This window comes from Lolium perenne, chromosome 6 (assembly GCF_019359855.2).
Source record: "Lolium perenne isolate Kyuss_39 chromosome 6, Kyuss_2.0, whole genome shotgun sequence".
NCBI classification, from domain to species: domain Eukaryota; kingdom Viridiplantae; phylum Streptophyta; class Magnoliopsida; order Poales; family Poaceae; genus Lolium; species Lolium perenne.
The window spans coordinates 122,091,838-122,108,762 of NC_067249.2; the positions used below are offsets into that span (position 1 = coordinate 122,091,838).

Genomic DNA, 16,925 nt, shown 5'->3' on the forward strand with positions numbered 1-16,925 from the left:
AAGAAGCAATTATGCATGCTTTCTATTTTTAGGGTTTGTTCCCCCCTTTCCGATGTCTTATTATTTTATGTGAGAGGTAATTACTAAGAATGATTTGGAGATACTTATCTTAGGGTAAATACAACCTTGAAATGTTGTCAAGGTGTTTTTAAAGTCCAAATGCATTAATGGACTTATTTTCTTTATTGAAAATAATATGTGTGATTTAAATCCTTCTTTAAATCATCAAATTAAGACTTATTCTTATTTGTCTTCAAAAATTCTCTTTGCTATTTTATTTAGATAGAGAATTTTATACTAATCAATTTTCATATTTTTAATTAATTTTTTAGAGCTCTTATCAATTTTCTATTGAATTTCAAAGTTTCTGGTTTTTAATTGAATTGTGAAAAGTCACAATTGCCCCTGGGCCCACCTGTCAGTGGAGCCCAGCGGGTTGGGTTAGACCAGCTCGGGTCCAACCGACCCGAGCGGTCGCTCACTCACTCACCACCTCGCGCCGCCTCGACCTAACCCTAATCCCCTTTCTCTCTGGCGACCTGCGTCGCCCTCACCGTCGCCGGCCGATTCCGGCGGTCTCCGACCGCCATGGCCCTCGCCATGGGGCACAATCGAACCGCCATGTGACGGCGATCCTTTCCATCCGCGTCGATCTGGAGCAGACGCCGCTCCCGCTCGTCCTCGATCCTCTTCGCCATGGCTAGGGTTACGGGATCCGCGTGATCCCGCGGCTCCCAGAGCTCCTGGCGTGATGGCGCCGCCGTGGCTGTGCTGCCATGGTGGGGGTGGTGTTGTGGCGCCGCCATGGCTTGGCTTGGCCTGGCGCCGCCGCGCCCTGGCGTGTGCCACCGCGGCCGCCATGGTTGTCTGCCTGCTCGACCCCGGGTACCTTCGCCACCTTTCCCTCTCTCTCGTGTGCTTGTTCTTCTTCCTCCTCCCTTAGCCCTGGTCACAGCTTCTCCTCCTCGTGGAGATGCCAGTCGTGCTCATGCTCTGCTGTTGTGCCTTGCTTGCTTGTTCATGAGCTGCTGCTGTATCTGATGGTCTTGGCCATAGCTGCCAGGACCATGCCAAACTTAGGTTACTGCTGTGCAGCCCTGCCATGCCTCTGTGCAAGGATTTCTAGTTTTAGTGCTGGCTATGATTGCATTCCTTGTCTAGCTCTACCTCTGTGCCTCTGTTCTTGTTAATAAGCTTGCTAGATATCAAGTGTGTTCATGTATGCTGCTCTGGCTTGGGTTCTGTGTGTATTACTTGCAATTTGGGCAAGTACCAGAGCAATGGTGTGCTGTTCCTTGTGCTCAAATTCATGAGCATGCTCAATTGAGCATACTGTTGGCTTAACTGTATGATTCAGTGATTAGTGATAAGTGCTTTATTTGTTTAGCAAGATCCAGTGGTTCATCAAGCCTTTGATGTGCTTCTGGATACAATCATATGATTATTACTTCAGTATCTGTTTATTCAGTTAAGGCTTGGGTGTAATTCTTGATGGCGGCTCATTTCTGGTGCTGTGCTTGCTTATAGCCATCTGTATCAAGTGTTAGCAAGCTCTGGTGAGCATGTGATCAACAGTTGCTTGTTGATTAATTGTTATGCTTCTGTCTGTGCCTATCTGGTGCTCATTTTGGTGTCTGGGTGACACTTGCACTTGTGCTAGTGAGGTTTATTACTTACTCAAGCATTATCTGTTGCTTGCAGTGATCCTCTGGATCATGTGCAAGGTTCTGGTGCATTGATTATTTGGGTAATTCATTTATCTCTGTTACCTTGCTTAATTGGATAGATAAATGATGTGAACTGCCTTGCAGTGATGATCATATGAGTTGATTTAGTAGAGCTAGAGGGATGCCAACCTCTGTTGGGTACCCTAGCTCCCTTTTGAACCCATCTGGGTAATGATAGATGTGCTTAGCTTATCTGTGGGATTTGGTGAAGTGGTTGAGGTAGCCACGACAAGAAATCCTTGCCGTTAGGAGTGGCTCCCACTGTGTTGGCTTCTTTGTGGCTCACTAGATGCTTTCTGGGTGATCCTTTTGTTGGATTGCCAGTAGCTTTTGATGTTGACAAATAAAAATAGACACAATATGTCAATCTGTCTGATGGTGTAGTGGTCATAGGTGCTAAGTAATTCTGGCTAGCTATATAGGATCATTTACTTGCTGGATATCTTTGATTATGCCATTGTTTTGGCATAGTCAATGTTCCCAGGTGATTTCCTATTGATTTCTCTCTGTCTTTACTTGCACCAATTGGTACATTAGCCATATGATGACTCACACATAGGGTTTCTACCCTCTTCTGTTTCTGTGACATATGCACATGCTTAATTATGAGCAAAACCATGGTTTGCTCATGCTTTTCTGGTATACCTCACTCCAGCTCCAAGATTTGTGGTTGGTGTAGAGGATTAGCTGCTGTGTTGATCTTTTGGTTGATTTGCTTGCCCTGCTCCTCCTGGTGAGCTTGTGAAGCTTGATTTGATTCTGTGGTGTAATGGAGCAGGTTGAACAGTGAAGTTGTTCTTCCTGTTCTAGCTGTTCCTGACTGTTCTTGCTACTGGTTACTTACTCTGGTGCCTTGTCGATGGAATGGTTAGGGTTTGGCTATGAAAAGCTTATATATGGCCATCCATGGCTTCCCTGGTCGACAGCACCACATCTCACCCTGGTGACTCACTATGTGTGTGTTGCATGCACACATGCTGTGTGTGCAGCCTGTGTGTGTGAGTGTACAGGCTTGGGACTTGGGCTGATGAGAGGATCAGCTCGGCTGAACCTTGTTCATATCCATTCCATCTCATTTTTATTTGCTAACCTGCCAAGTGGCAATGCCACTTGGCATAATGTGTTCTTTGTTGTGTTTGTGTGCAGGGACAATGTGCTGATCAAGATGAAGATCAAGATCATCTGGATCAAGCTTTTCAAGAAGATTATTTTGTGTAGTTTAGGACATTTCATTAACTTGTAATTTTCCTTTTTCTTTTTTCTATTTCTTCAATTCTTGTATTGTGTTGTAAATTCATATTTCAATTTTGGTTTGAATTCAATCATACAACTTAACTTGTAATTCAATCATACAACTTAAGATTTCAATGCAATATCACTTCTCTCTTCTCAAAACCCTAATTTAGATAAGTAGGAACAAGTTCATCGCACTCTCGAAACCCTAACCCTGTAAGGTGTCGAGAGAGAAACATGTCCCCCTTCGATGCAGTTTTTGTTTTAAAAGCGCGAAATTTCCCCGGAATTTACCATGCAATGCACATCCCTTTCTAAAATCTACCCCTTGATCGCCTCTAAACCTGGGACATTACAATTCATATATAGGAAGTCATTTTATAAGTTTGAAAATGATCCGATGAATTTATGGAAGGTTCTAGAAGGTTCTAGAAAAGTCCGGAAGAATTCACTTTGGAAGGCGGAGTCCCGGAGGGACTCGACCACCCATGGCCGGCCAACCCTAGAGGGGTGGAGTCCCAAGTGGACTCCACCAAGGGGGCCGGCCACCCCCCTCATGGAAGGGTGGGAATCCCACTTGAGGTGGGAGTCCCACCTTGGGTAGGTTTCCCTACACATGGAAGGTTTTGGGTTGGGGTCTTATTCGAAGACTTGTAGTCCAACACTTGGGGGTTCCACCTATATAATGAGGGGCAAGGGGGAGGGGGCCGACCACACCAAAGCCACCGTGGCCGCACCCCTCATAGTGGCCGGCCACCCCCTCTCCCCAAACCCTAGCCGCCCCCTCTCCTCCACCTCTCCCGCAACGCTTAGCGAAGCTCCGCCGGAGATCTCCATCGCCACCGCCACCACGCCGTCGTGCTGACGGATTCAAGGAGGAGCTACTACTTCCGCTGCCCGCTGGAACGGGGAGAAGGACGTCGTCTTCATCAACACCGAACGTGTGACCGAGTACGGAGGTGCTGCCCGATTGTGGCACCGTCAAGATCTTCTACCCGCTTTTGAAAGCGCCAAGTGATCGTCTACCGCAGCAACAAGAGCCTCATCTTGTAGGCTTTGGAAATCTTCAAGGGTGAGTCTCGTTCATCTCCTCGTTGCTCCCATCTTCTAGATTGCATCTTGGCTTGGATTGCGTTCTCGCGGTAGGAAATTTTTTGTTTTCCATGCAACGAATCCCTACACAATCAGGTACATCGATCAAGACGCAAGCCATGGAGACCACGCCAATGGAAAGGGAGCTGGAAATGAAGAAGATGGAGTCCCAGCGCCCCAGCCGGAACTTCCGCCCCCCAGGACCGGAACTTCCGTCCAGATGCCTCCCAGATGCCCTCTAGCGCCCAGGAAGAAGCATCCAGCCGGAACTTCCACCCCGAGCGACCGGAACTTCCGGCCACCTGAACTTCCACCCAAGTTTCGCCCTTGTTCCGGAAACACGCCAAAACATCCCGGGAACATACTGCAAGGAAATTGGCCGTTTCTGGAACTAGGCCGGAAGTTGGCCGGAACTTCCGGCCCACAGGACCGGAACTTCCGCCCAGATGCCGTCAAGATGTTGTCTGAAGGGAATCCTGCCGGAACTTCCGCCCAAGACGACCGAAACTTCCGCCCGACCGGAACTTCCGCCCCCTGAGGCTGGAACTTCCGCCTGCACGCGTTTCAGCACTAAAACTGGCCGGTTCAACATGTAACTTACCCCTTCGCCCCACCAACTGTAAATAGCCTTGTTGGCTCAGATCTGAGATTAGACTTGATATGAAATTAAACCTGAGCTTTGCTCTTGACCCTTGTGGGAACCCCTACCTAGATCTTAGATCTTGTACCCACCCGGGCTCCGATCGAATCCTATTGTATCTCTTTGGTGACTTCTACCAATCTTGGTCTTTTGCTTGCACTTCTACCCTTGGGTCTTTTGCTTGCACTTCTATCGATTTTGGTCTTTTCACCCTTCTAGATCTATAGGATTTCGATTCGTCGATCTTTTTGCGGGACTTCTACCGAAAGGTCTGTTCCTGCAACTTCTATCGAGTTGGTGGTTCGGGCCAACGAGGACAAACCGATTTGTGTGCGTGTGTGTGTTTGTATCCCACGATTCCCCTCCGCGTTCTTCGTGTTCATTGCGTTCTCCACCTCCTCCACGAATTCCACCCAAATCCGTGAAGATCGGGCACACCCTTGGGCTTAGCCCTTATCACTAAGTGTAGCGTGCAACGACTGTGGCACACATGACTAAGTTTGAGGCCACCACCTAGCCTTCCATTGCGCCTTTGTTGAATCATTGACCAACGCAAATGAGGCCTCATACATTTGGTCACATGGCAGGCAGAGGGACTGTCCCCAAACTAAGTCTAGTGTGCAACGAATATGGCACACACGACTAAGTTTGAAGGCAACACCTTGCCTTCCATTGTGCCTTTGTTGAATCATTGGCCAATGCAGTAGACAAACCAAAACGAGGCCTCATATTTAGGATCACACAGCAGGCAAAGGGACTATCCGCAAACTAAGTCTATGTGCAAGTAATATGGCACGCATGACTAAGTTTGAGGGCAGCACCATACCTTCCGTTCTGCCATAGTTGAATCATTGGCCAATGCAGAACTGAAGAAGCAGAAACATGTAAAGCAGGATATCAGAGGCCTCATACAATGAGGACATATGGAGGAGATGTTTGACCAAAACCAATGGCATGGTCATGTTAAGTCATGCCATAGGTTCTGATCAATCATCTCCTCATACTATGATCCCAGGTTATAATCATTGGCCTAGTTCAATCAAGAAACAACACAAGTAGCAGTTCAAATTGAGTACATTACGAGTGGTAGTTAGGGTGCATTACAAATTCTACTTGGACCACATTACGAATTCTCCAACGGTACATCTAGAACACATTCATCACTCGTCACAAGTAGCGCTGATCCTCTTGAGCTTATCCTTGATTGCAAAGTTCACTTGAAGCAGATCGTATATGTCATACTCTAGCTTTCTCTTCTCAGCCTCCAAAACCTGTTTTTCCTGCTCCCATTTCTGTTTCTTAGCCCTCGCCACTTGTGCTTGTGTTCTCTGCATATTCTTGAGCATAGCAACTTCGTTCTTCAAGTCCTCCCACCCCTCTTGCATTTGAACAAACTAGCGCGACTCAGCTTAATCTTTCGCACAACAATCACAACATGCTAAACCCGAACACAAAAAAACTTCCCCTCATGCATGCACAGTACAATCTGCCAGTTTCACCAATCCAAAGCCCGGTCTATGAATGATCTACCGCGATTGGAGATTAGAATAATAGATCTAAGCAAATCCAGACCGTGAACAGCAAGAACTGGACAAGAACAACAACCAATAGCGAGGAACACCTTGCAAACATCAATCCGAACCCTATCCTAATGGAAATCCTAGCATATCTAATGTGCATGTCGTTGTAAATGCACGAGAATGGCATGTTCTGCCAGAACGAGTACGAAGGTGAGAAGAAGAGGTCATTGCCGCCATTGTTCCGGCCGAGGACGAGCTCGAGGTCGCGGGCGAACTCAAGATGCCGATGCAGACAACGGAGCAGATTGCGGCCGATGTCGCGCTGCTGCTCGCCGACGTCTCTTCCTCCGGTACCGGTGCTCCTCCGTGCGGCGGTCCGGTGGATTGGTCGGTGGGAGGGGAACCGCCGGGTGATGTGACAGTTTGGGGGAAGTGAGAGTGCAGCCACGAGTGAGAGGAAGGAGAGAGGAGCGGTGAGGCTAATTATGGCGCGTGTTCCCGAAAGGACGTGGCGTTTCCGCCTCCCTTCCTCATACGTACAGCTTTCTGGCCGCAACGGGCCTGGTCCCGGAGAAACTGCTATTCCGTGCGTTCCTCTAGAACCTATCCCAGGGATGAAAGCGGTAGCATGCAAGCAACCAAACAAACCGAAATTTGTTGGGCCAATACGAGCCAAGTCCATCCAGCTACCAAACGCGCCCATAGGAACCGCGTCGAGCGAACTCTGTGCCTTCCCTCAAAAAATAGAAGGAGCTCCCTCTGCCACCGCCGACGCCGCCCAGCCGCCTCCGGCCCCGAGCAATCCGACCGAGCGCGTGAAACGCCCTCGCGTCATGGGGCGACCTAAGGGCGGCGCCGCGGAGGCGTCGAAGAAGCCCAAGGCCAAGCCGAAGCAGCGCGGCGGCGTCGACTTCAAGGTAACCACCACCCCTGCCATCTCCTGGAGCGCCCCACAACCCTCACTCTCCGCTCGGAGCCACTTCCGACGCTAACGGGTTAAGATGTTGGTGGTTCGCAGAAGTACAAACACAAGTTAGGGCGGAAGCTTCCGCCACCCAAGAACACTACCAACACTGAGATTAAGTCCAAAAGTGAGGCGAGCTTGTCTGCTTGGTCCCTACTTGGTTCTGTTGTCTGCTTGCAGTGATCGTGCTGCCGGAGCAGAGCATGGCGTCGGAGAGGGCGGGCATGTCAGTGAACAAGCGCGGGCTCACGCTGCGGGAGCTCCTGCAGCAGACGGTGCACTACAATCCCAAAGTGCGGCGAGGTGAGCTAGCTCTGCACGACGCAGTGTGACAAGAAATGCACTGAGTTGCACAGCAATCCATCTCAATTATTCATTCTAGGCAGCTCATGAGAACTGTGCTGTATTTTGTTGTTGAAGCTGCATTGAATGGAATAAAGGATCTTGTCACCAAGCACCCGGCAGAGCTTAAACTGCACAAGGTTGCTATGATTGAGAAGCTGCAGGAACGGATCTGCGACTCCGACAAGGTGGTTCGTGAATCGTTGTACATAATACTGCAGTCTCTGATATTCCCATCTTTGAAAGAGGTACCCCCTCCCCATCCTCTCACCAAATGCTGCGGAAGTTGTTTAACTGAACAATTAAGATGCCAGGTTTAACCTTTTGCGTCACACCCTCTTCAAATAGATGCACAGGCTGCAAACCTAGTATTGCTCATGTCACAATGTACCCTTTATGAGTATAATATGCTGCCTGCTTTTTGAATGCATCTTTTCTTAACACCTTGACGATCGGTGGTAATTCATTAAGATGCTCCAAACACTGAAGCATCAACCTTCGCTTCATTTTTGAAAGCCAAAATTTTCTACTTTGTTTCATGGACCTGCGATGTGTTGTGATATTTTCAAAATCTTATTCTTCTGACCTGCTCCAGTTTTCTAAATCTACTCCTATAGTTTCTATGATCTTGGATCGAGAAGTCATATTTCTCTCTATTGACTATTACAGGACAATGTAATATCTACGCGGAGTACTCTATCTCTGTTGATGGCAAATGTTTTGAATGGAATAACACACCTTTCTATGGATATCCAGTTAATGGCTTTCAGGTTTCTGGAGCTAGTGGTTCTTAATTTCCCATCTTCCTTTCCCAGATATGCTGAACAGGTCAGTGGAATTCAGTCATGTATAGGTGTGTTGAAAGTTGAATGCTTGCCTGTGTGGTAAGCAAGTTTAGTTTGTTACAAATGTAGTTTTGGGGACTTGCTTTGTGGTTTTAGTTCTACAGTGGCTATATTATATGGAGTTGTGGACTAAGGAATGTTTGGTTCAAACTGGTTTCCATTCCTGCTTGGTGTACGAATTGTGATTGACCATATTTGTTGTCAAGTAATAATTTCTTTTGCACTGTTGCTTCTGGCAGGCTTTCAACAACTTTGTTGCTGTACTGAGCAATGACAGGATCCATCTGCAGGATAAGAGTAAACTTAACAGTGTCCTTGCTGGGCTTGGGCACTGCCTTTCCTTGGTTGCCCGTGCCACGGAAAATGATGATGCATCAAATCGGCCGGTTAGCAAGCTGAATTTCTTCTTTTTTGCTTCGATTTTTTTCCTTCCTGACACAGATGGAGCTTTAATCAAGAACTTGATGAGATCGCAAGTGCAATTATTCTGAAATGTGCAGATCCACGGAACACTTCTATTGTAATAAACATAATCTTTTCTCGTGATCTACAGGTTCATAACCTTTCTACGAAAGAACTTTGGAAACCCACTCTTGATGAAGATAACTCCGGGAGTAGTAAGTCTTCTAAATACTATCTTCTTCTGTTGGGTACTTATATGCTAGCAATTTGTGCATTTGTGCATTCCACCTTTAAGGAACCAAAAACACTGAATGTGAATTTGGTTGTAGTATACTAGTATAATCAGAGAAGCTCAACCACCAAGCTTTCTGGAGCACCAAACTCCCTAGATATTTAGCACATTTTAGCTTTGTTTTCCGTTTCCATAGGATCTGCAATCTGGTTGCAAAATAAACAAACAGTGGCACTTTCTGTTTCGTTCTGATAAACAAACTCAGAAGTATTTAGTTAGGATAGTTAAGTGGCGTACAATTTATTTGGGTGGTCTAGTTGAAATCGCAACACCAAGTTAGAACAATATTCAAAAAAATGATAAAATTTTGGGTGATAGCATAACACAGCTGTTACATCCCCTCTAGCAATTTTTCAGTTACGATCTTCTGTTCGTTGAGCCTTTTTATTAGTGTTTCATTCGCTTATGCAATGCAGGTACATTTGCGACATCCAATGTACTAACGAAGCTTCAAAACCTCATCCAAATTCTTGTCAATTCTATAGAGGTTTCAGCTTCAGAAATATGTGCAAAGCCAGCAAATGATGCTCCCTCAAGTGAAGCATTATTGTCAGCTCTTCATTGCCTGGATCTAATATGTAGAACTTTTGTTCGCGAGGCGAAGAAACCTCAGATGGAATTTGGGAGAACCAAAACTCTGTTTGGGCCTGACTGGTTGAATAGCTCTGTGTTGGTATATCTAAAGAAACTGTGGGGAGTGAAACGCTTGTTTCATGAAAAGGTACAGTTTTTCCCTGCTCTGATCAATCAATAGAGAAAAACATCGTAGGGTTTCTGGGTTTGGAATGGGTGAATAGAACCAACATAAGTTGACAAGGAGGGAAAATAATCCTTTAGGATTCCTCATGTCTCTCTTTGAGTGTCGTCTTCACCTGATTTCTACAGTATATGAAAAACAGGACAACTTCGAAGTAGTTTGTTTGGATTTCAGACAGTAAAGCACCAGTAGTTGAGATGCGTTTCCTCCTAAAATGTATGGGCTCCCTATGGGTCATTCCTTTGTTCCGAACACCCTCCAGTCACACAGATATTTTTATGGGAGTCAATCTTTTCTAATTCGTATGTGTTTCCTTTGTTCTAAAATAATAGTAAAAAGTTGATGCTCCCATTTGCGATTTATTCTTGTTTTTATATTAATTTATATCAGAACACTTGGTGCTGTAAGGTGTTGGTAATGATATGGTTTTTATTTGAGATTTACTTGTGTATTGTGATGTTCAAATATTTTGGAAGTCTTAGGTTAACATATTTCTTGTAGACTTTATCCGCTTCAGACTATTAATCATGCTTTCTTCAGAATGTTTTGGCTATAACAAACATTTTGGTGGGATCTTAGTTCTTATGAATTTGTCTTTCTCATTGCAGGGAGATGACAGATTTTTCATCTTCAATCTGAAAATTGCTGAAATATTTTTGTGTTTGCGCACATCAGTGGATGATGCAATGTTTTCAGCTGAGGAGTTATGCCAGTTTGTATCTTCTTTATTTGCAAAGGTTGTCGGTGGTTTCATTATTGTTGCCCTTTCTTGCAGATAAATCTTCGACAGCTTATGATATTTCTTCTGTGCCATTTCATGGATTTGCAACTGTGATTGGTGTTTTTTTAATCAGGCAAAAGTACTTCGTAACAAGGATCTCATGGAAACATATTTGGGTCCACTTATAACTTGCATACCTGGTCTTATATCCAATGCCGCAGATGACTCAAAAGGATATTTGTTGGAGGCATGACTGATTTCCTTATACTGGCCTGTCAAATATGGTTGTTATTTTATAACTTTATCAAAATAAAAGAGTATATTCAACTGCAGGCATTTACAGATGCATTTAGAGACTCCAATGTGGATTGCAAGCTAATCTTGCCATACTTGGATGCAGTGGGAGAAATGTTGCTTCCTGTAGGTGCCTTTGTTGGATCTGAACTCAAATTCCTTCTGCATATATTGGCATGTTTAATTACCCAACCAAATAGCTCGTACAACATGCACATAATCTGGATTATCAGATTGATGCTTGTATTAAAATAAGGTAAGGTACTCTATAAAACATGGAATCTCAAGTTCAAACTCAATTACTGAGTAGAGAAACAACAAACGAAAATTCAGACAGATGATCAATAAAAAAAGTGATGCAAAAGTCACGTGTCACAGCAAACTTCTCAGTTCCCTTCTAACACCACTCAATCATGTGAGGTTTGATCATTTGCAAAATTGTAAGTCATTATTTCCCTCCTAATACTAGTCAATCATATTGAGAGTTGATTATTTTAAAAAAATGAAGATTGCTAAGTCATTCTGTAGATATGCTTCCAATTTCTTTGTACGGATTTTTTTTATTGATTTGGTCCTGAAATCTGAATACTTCCCCGCACTTATTCATTCTATATGTTCAGCTGAAAACAACATCACCGTATAAAGATTAACTATTCTGTTCTTTACAAAGGGAGTACTGATGTATAATTTGCTTTCTAATATCTTTCATTGGTTTTCTTGTGTATAGGAGAAATCAGGAATAGCTTATACTGAACATGATTCAGGCATATCGGAATATCGTAGCACTTGGATAAATGAGCTACCTGGAATATTACTACAATCAGTTGATAAAGCTCCAACAGTTACAAAGGTCTGTTGCAAGTTTATTTATGCAGTACAGAGCTGTTAAACCATTCTTCACTATTGTCTGTGACTGACCTTCTCAGGAAATTATGTAATTTATGATGATATGAATGTTCATAGGTTGTTTTGGAGCTTCTTCTAAGAATTGGACAGTATTTCCCCACTTTGGAGTGTGGAAACCTGCGACCCATTGCACAGTTATTTGGTACTAAATGTAAGTACTCCACTACTCAAGAGATCTTATCGTCTGTTTTTATCTTGAACTAATATCATTTTTGCTGACAGCTTCATCTGGAATGGTAGAGCTTGGTCCTTTTATTTACCTTCCACATGACTGCCAAGAACTTGCCATTGCATGCCTTTATTACTTCTCCAATCTGCTCCCTCACATAATCGAGCCTTTGGTTTGTTGCTGTTTAAGTAAGTTTTTATGCTTCAACAATACTGCATTTTTTTAACAACTGTACAGTTATACTCTTCCCTGTTGAAGTTTGTGGATATTCTAATTTATGTAATGCAGGTGATAAACTGGAGCCCCTCATATTATTTAGAATTGTTGAAGTTCTACAGTCAACATACAAGGTTGGGAATTTACAGATAACAGAGCAACTAAGTTTCTTGTCATTGCTAATGGCACAATTCGATGTTAATCGTGGTGAGTACTTGAAGTTAATAAGAGTTGGCTCTTATTAAGTTTGCTATGTTAGCTGAAACTTTGTGTTTTACGTAGTGACTGGTACAATAGGAAGTGATGGGGATAAGGCTTCATATACAAAATGGAATAACTTGTCGAAAGCTGCAACCATAGCAAAAAGATATACCATTAAACATAATTTTGGTATCACATTGATTCTTGAAAATTTACAGCTTCATGAAAAAATACAACACATATTTTTGTCAACCTCATGATAGAATGCGACCTAGAAAAGTGTAACATCCTCAAACAAAATGCAACATTATTTTTGAATTTTGAGATGGTGGCACAACTGTAACATCCTCAAACAAAATGCAACATTATTTTTGAGATGGTGCCATTGCACAATTGTCTTCGTTGCTGCTGGTGGTTGTTTTCTCGTTGCATGCGTGTCATGAGAAGATTAATATCTGCACTGTCTTCGCTCGAGCCCCTCCACACTCTCCGGACCCACTTGCATGCTGCCACCGATGCCTCAGACGGATTGTGTGCTACTCTGCCACCACCTTGCTGTGAGAGGTGTAGGTGGCAGAGGAAGAGAGACCGACAAGGAGTTTGAAGGAGGAAGCAGCCAGTAGGGGAGGATTTGGCAGGCTTGGGGATGTGGCATGCAGTGAAAGAAGAGAGGGGAATGGGGTGAAATTCAGAATGGTTTTTAGATTGAGCACTTGGTGTTGATAGACCACTGTATCATAGGATTCAGCGGAGTGCCATTTTTCTATAGAACGCGGGACCTCATTGATAGGCCATTTTTTCCCGGGACGATAGACCCTGTTTCTGGTGGTAGTGCAGGGATAGAATAATAAGGAATCAGTTATAAATTTATAATTACCAATCCTTGCATTACCTGGCAAATCCCCAAATATGGCTTATTGAATGACTTGAGCAGAGGTTTTTTTTTTTTGCTTTGTCTGACACTTGCCTTGGAATTTGTTGACCTAGATATGTCCTGTACTCAGGAGGATGCCCGAAAGATCTCAAATTGGAATACTTTCAAGGCCTTGAATCACTTAATTTTGACCTCATTATCTGAAATGGGTGATGGCTCCCTGGTCCTTGAATTGATATGGAATAATTTATTTAATGAGATTGTGAGATTTCATAACTGCTTTTCTTTTATATTTTTCTCATAACAACCCAATTGCACTCATGCTAGTTTGCTTTACTACAGGCACGAAAACCATCACCACATAACATTAATGGTCTGTTCAGGATTATTGTTACACTCGATGCAGCAACTAATAAGCTCATGGATGAAGATGTCATTAAGCTTATAGCTGGCTACTTGGTCGATACTGCTCGGGTGTGTACTCCTTATTCAAAAGCTTTGATACTCATAGTTGGATGATTGTTGCACCTATTATTTTTCTGCGGCTTATTCAGCGGATCGTAACAGATGTATTGCATTACATGTTAAGAATTTCAGAATGGCTTTTAGATTGAGCACTTGGTGTTTAGAATACCACTGTATCATAGGATTCAGACGGAGTACCCTTTTTCAATAGAACGCGGGACCTCATTAATAGGTGTCCCGTGTTTCTGGTGGTAGTGCAGGTATAGAATAATAAGGGACCAGTTATAATTACCAATCCTTGCATTACCTGGCAAATCCCCAAATATGGTTTATTGAATGCAATATATCACTGACGCTATCAGTTAAACTGAGCTATGGGTAGTTGCCAGTTTAGAGAACAGAGCATCGCTCTGTTGGTTAGGTGTGCGGGAGCACATCCCGGCCACCCGGGTTTGAGTCTTGAGTTTAACCCGGGGCTCACGGAGTTTTCTTCTATAAAAAAATGCCAACGGGTGCTAGTGCCTGGGTTGGTCTCGTTTAGAGGGTAGTTGCCAGTTTACAATCACTTAAGGAACTTTTCTTGCATACAGGCTCATTGTCATAATATTTGAGAAAAGAAATCAGAAACAAAGTTGATATATTGGCATTATGTATACAATTTTCTAGAAAGAAGTTGAATTTCCAGTGAACACCTTTGGACAATTCATCAACTTTATCGGTTCACCTGGTTGATGCTAAGAGTAGATAATAGCTGTTATTATTTGATTAGCATGCGACGTAATCATTTACTTGCTTCTCCTTCTGTCCATCATTTCTTGATCAATTCCATTGTTCTCTTATTACTCTACTTCTGGTTGTGGTTGAGAATTGATGTTACCCCTGTTATCATGCATCTGCAGGATTTGTCAAAAACAATTGAAGTGGGCTTTCAGTCTGACAAGACAAGATTATTTCAATACTTTATAAAGCCCTGCAGAATCATGTTTGAGCAGAATGACAAGCTTCTCTGCTGCACATTGGAGATGCTTAAATCTTTTGCATCAGGAAACGATCGTATATTTTCATCTGTCTCCAATTTAGATTATCCAAGGGAGCTTTCAGAACGAGCTTGTATTGTCACAACCATACTGATCTTCTTATGCAATGATCAGAGGCTCCATCGAAATCTTTCTCTGAGCAAAACGGTTATTAAAGGCATCATGCATCATATAAGGCATCAGATGGTGAGCGGTGATGAGACAAAATCCCTTTCTTTGCTAGTCACAGAGTAACTTTGAGCGCCTTCAAATAAAACATTTTTCATAATGTGTCGATTTGAGGAGAGTGAAAACATAATGTAGCTTGGATAGACTGGCTTGCATTATAATTCCTGAATGTAGTTCAGACTTCAGAGATAATTCCTGAATGTAGTTCAGACTTCAGACAGACTTGTTCTTACAATTATTTCATTTTGTGAATTCTTGCTGCAGGATTCTAATGTGCCCGATGTAACATATGGAGAAAAACAGACATTAAAATTTTATTTTGAGCAACTCAAGACCAAAGCATTGCAGTTGAACTGTTGGGATAGAAGTGAGCTGGAAGGGCTTTCAAGCACCACCTAATGTAAATGTGAGTAACTTCATCATGATTCACTAATGATGCCACTTTCAATTTTCTTCTTTTGCCAAATGAAACCCTCATCTATCTCTGACAGGGACATCCATCTGATGACTTCATATGGAAATATGATAATGGAAGGAAAAAGGAGAGAGTGCCCGATGGAGAAGGTGGTCTGCGGATGTGCGCCATTTTCCAAGTTGCGTCGCATTGCAGAGGTGTGCACCATGTATGTCAGGCGTAGCTGTTACTAACAGTGTACTGAAGGTTGGTGCTTCCAGACAAAGGCAAGAAATGCTGCTGGGTATCATATATAATCATGTTTCACGCCTATCAGATCAAATCAGTAGATCTGTCATGACCGTACCAGTACTTACTGCAGGTGGTTAGAAAAGATGCTCGGTTCACGTTTCTTGTGCCCTGAAAACTACCAGTCAAAGACTTCCAGCAAAGTACAGTTCAAGTTGCTCTTTAGATTTTCTTTTGCTAGAATCTTTTTTGAGCTATTTTTTTTGGCAGTTTGGAGTAAGTTAATTCGAAGAATATAAGTCGTTAGTTTATTAGATGTATCCTTAAACTGTTCAAGCATCCAGTGTGCGAATTGCCACCCAAGCTGATTGAGCCAAACCACTCGTGAGCACTTCATATATGCGCGGTGGACTCTTCATTGCATTATAAAAACTAGATGACCCGTTGCGCTATCGCGCAAATGGCAGAATCAAGCCTGAATTTAAACCATAAGGGAGGTCAGACAGGTTGAATGAGCTCCAACAGCATCCGGCGGCATGCACTGGAGAAAATGTCCTCAACGACCCCTTCGCTCTCCTTTGGCTACACCCTCTGCCCCCATTCGACGGTTCCTTCCGCCTCTCCTCTTCTGACCCCTTAGACCCACCCAACATCTTTGTTGTTATTAAGCAAACTAAATAACATTTATTTGATACAAACGAAAGAAATATTAAATAGAATAGCAAACATTTATGAAGCAAAGTAATAGAACATATTTCGATTTTATACATATACATTCAACCATTTCGCCTACTCAGTGAATAGTAGTGGCAGCAAAGGTATTCTGGTAAAGACTAATTTATTTAAACATAAATAAAGTATGCCAATAGTAGCATAGGTACAAAACATAACTAAAGGCTAGTACTACAATAGGTACATTATAGAACTCAAGTGATGGTACCTATGTGTGCATTCTCTGGAAATGTTGTCAAACTTATAATAGAACATTTGAAACATTTGGAACGATTCTACAGGAATTTGAATCATCCGCTTCCAGATCAGCATCTGGGTTACACTGTGAATGGGTCACACTGCTTCCAGATCAACATCTGGGTTATAGCATTCCATCACTGTGAATGGTTCAAACTCTTCTACCTCTAGATCCATCACCGGTTGACACAAGGCTGCAGCTACATACACTGATACACAATAATAGTTGAAGGAATAGATCTTTTTTGGTGAGTCCAAATAACACTTCTATACTCCTTGACGTCTGCTAATGATCCTGGATGGTAACCATCTGTATCAAACATGCCCAAAGGGCTAAGAAAATCTTCAAGCAACCTTAGGAGCATAGAATTCTGGTGCGAAACCTTTCTATAAGCTATTTCAATGGGTTCTGCAATACCACATAATATTGACATATATTCCACCTAAA

At 43.2% G+C, this 16,925-nt stretch overlaps 1 protein-coding gene across 3 annotated transcripts; it reads left to right on the forward strand.

Moving 5' to 3' along the window:
• The first annotated feature begins 6,995 nt into the window (after positions 1-6,995).
• LOC127334667 (uncharacterized) lies at positions 6,996-15,886 on the forward strand. 3 transcript variants are annotated; one of them, XR_011747216.1, is made up of 21 exons: positions 6,996-7,129; positions 7,231-7,303; positions 7,357-7,479; positions 7,597-7,766; positions 8,188-8,346; positions 8,603-8,749; positions 8,917-8,980; positions 9,474-9,778; positions 10,423-10,551; positions 10,669-10,782; positions 10,869-10,955; positions 11,557-11,679; positions 11,793-11,886; positions 11,958-12,092; positions 12,193-12,327; positions 13,309-13,457; positions 13,538-13,669; positions 14,560-14,883; positions 15,130-15,271; positions 15,357-15,546; positions 15,642-15,886. XR_011747216.1 is itself a non-coding variant. In XM_051361186.2 (20 exons), the coding sequence occupies exons 1-19, from the start codon at positions 7,046-7,048 to the stop codon at positions 15,262-15,264; spliced, it is 2,682 nt and encodes an 893-aa protein (XP_051217146.1). In that variant the 5' UTR covers positions 6,996-7,045; the 3' UTR covers positions 15,265-15,271; positions 15,357-15,886. The 3 variants fall into 3 exon arrangements, 1 of the variants encoding a protein (XP_051217146.1); XR_007872338.2 differs by having other exon boundaries at positions 15,357-15,526; XM_051361186.2 differs by having other exon boundaries at positions 15,357-15,886.
• Positions 15,887-16,925: the final 1,039 nt, after the last annotated feature.

Coding starts and splice junctions, on each gene's coding strand:
- LOC127334667 (XM_051361186.2), top strand. CDS start 7,046: ATGGGGCGACCTAAGGGCGGCGCCGCGGAGGCGTCGAAGAAGCCCAAG. Junction 8,347..8,602: donor TTCCCAGATATGCTGAACAG/GTCAGTGGAATT, acceptor TGCTTCTGGCAG/GCTTTCAACAACTTTGTTGC. Junction 11,887..11,957: donor ACAGTTATTTGGTACTAAAT/GTAAGTACTCCA, acceptor TTTTGCTGACAG/CTTCATCTGGAATGGTAGAG.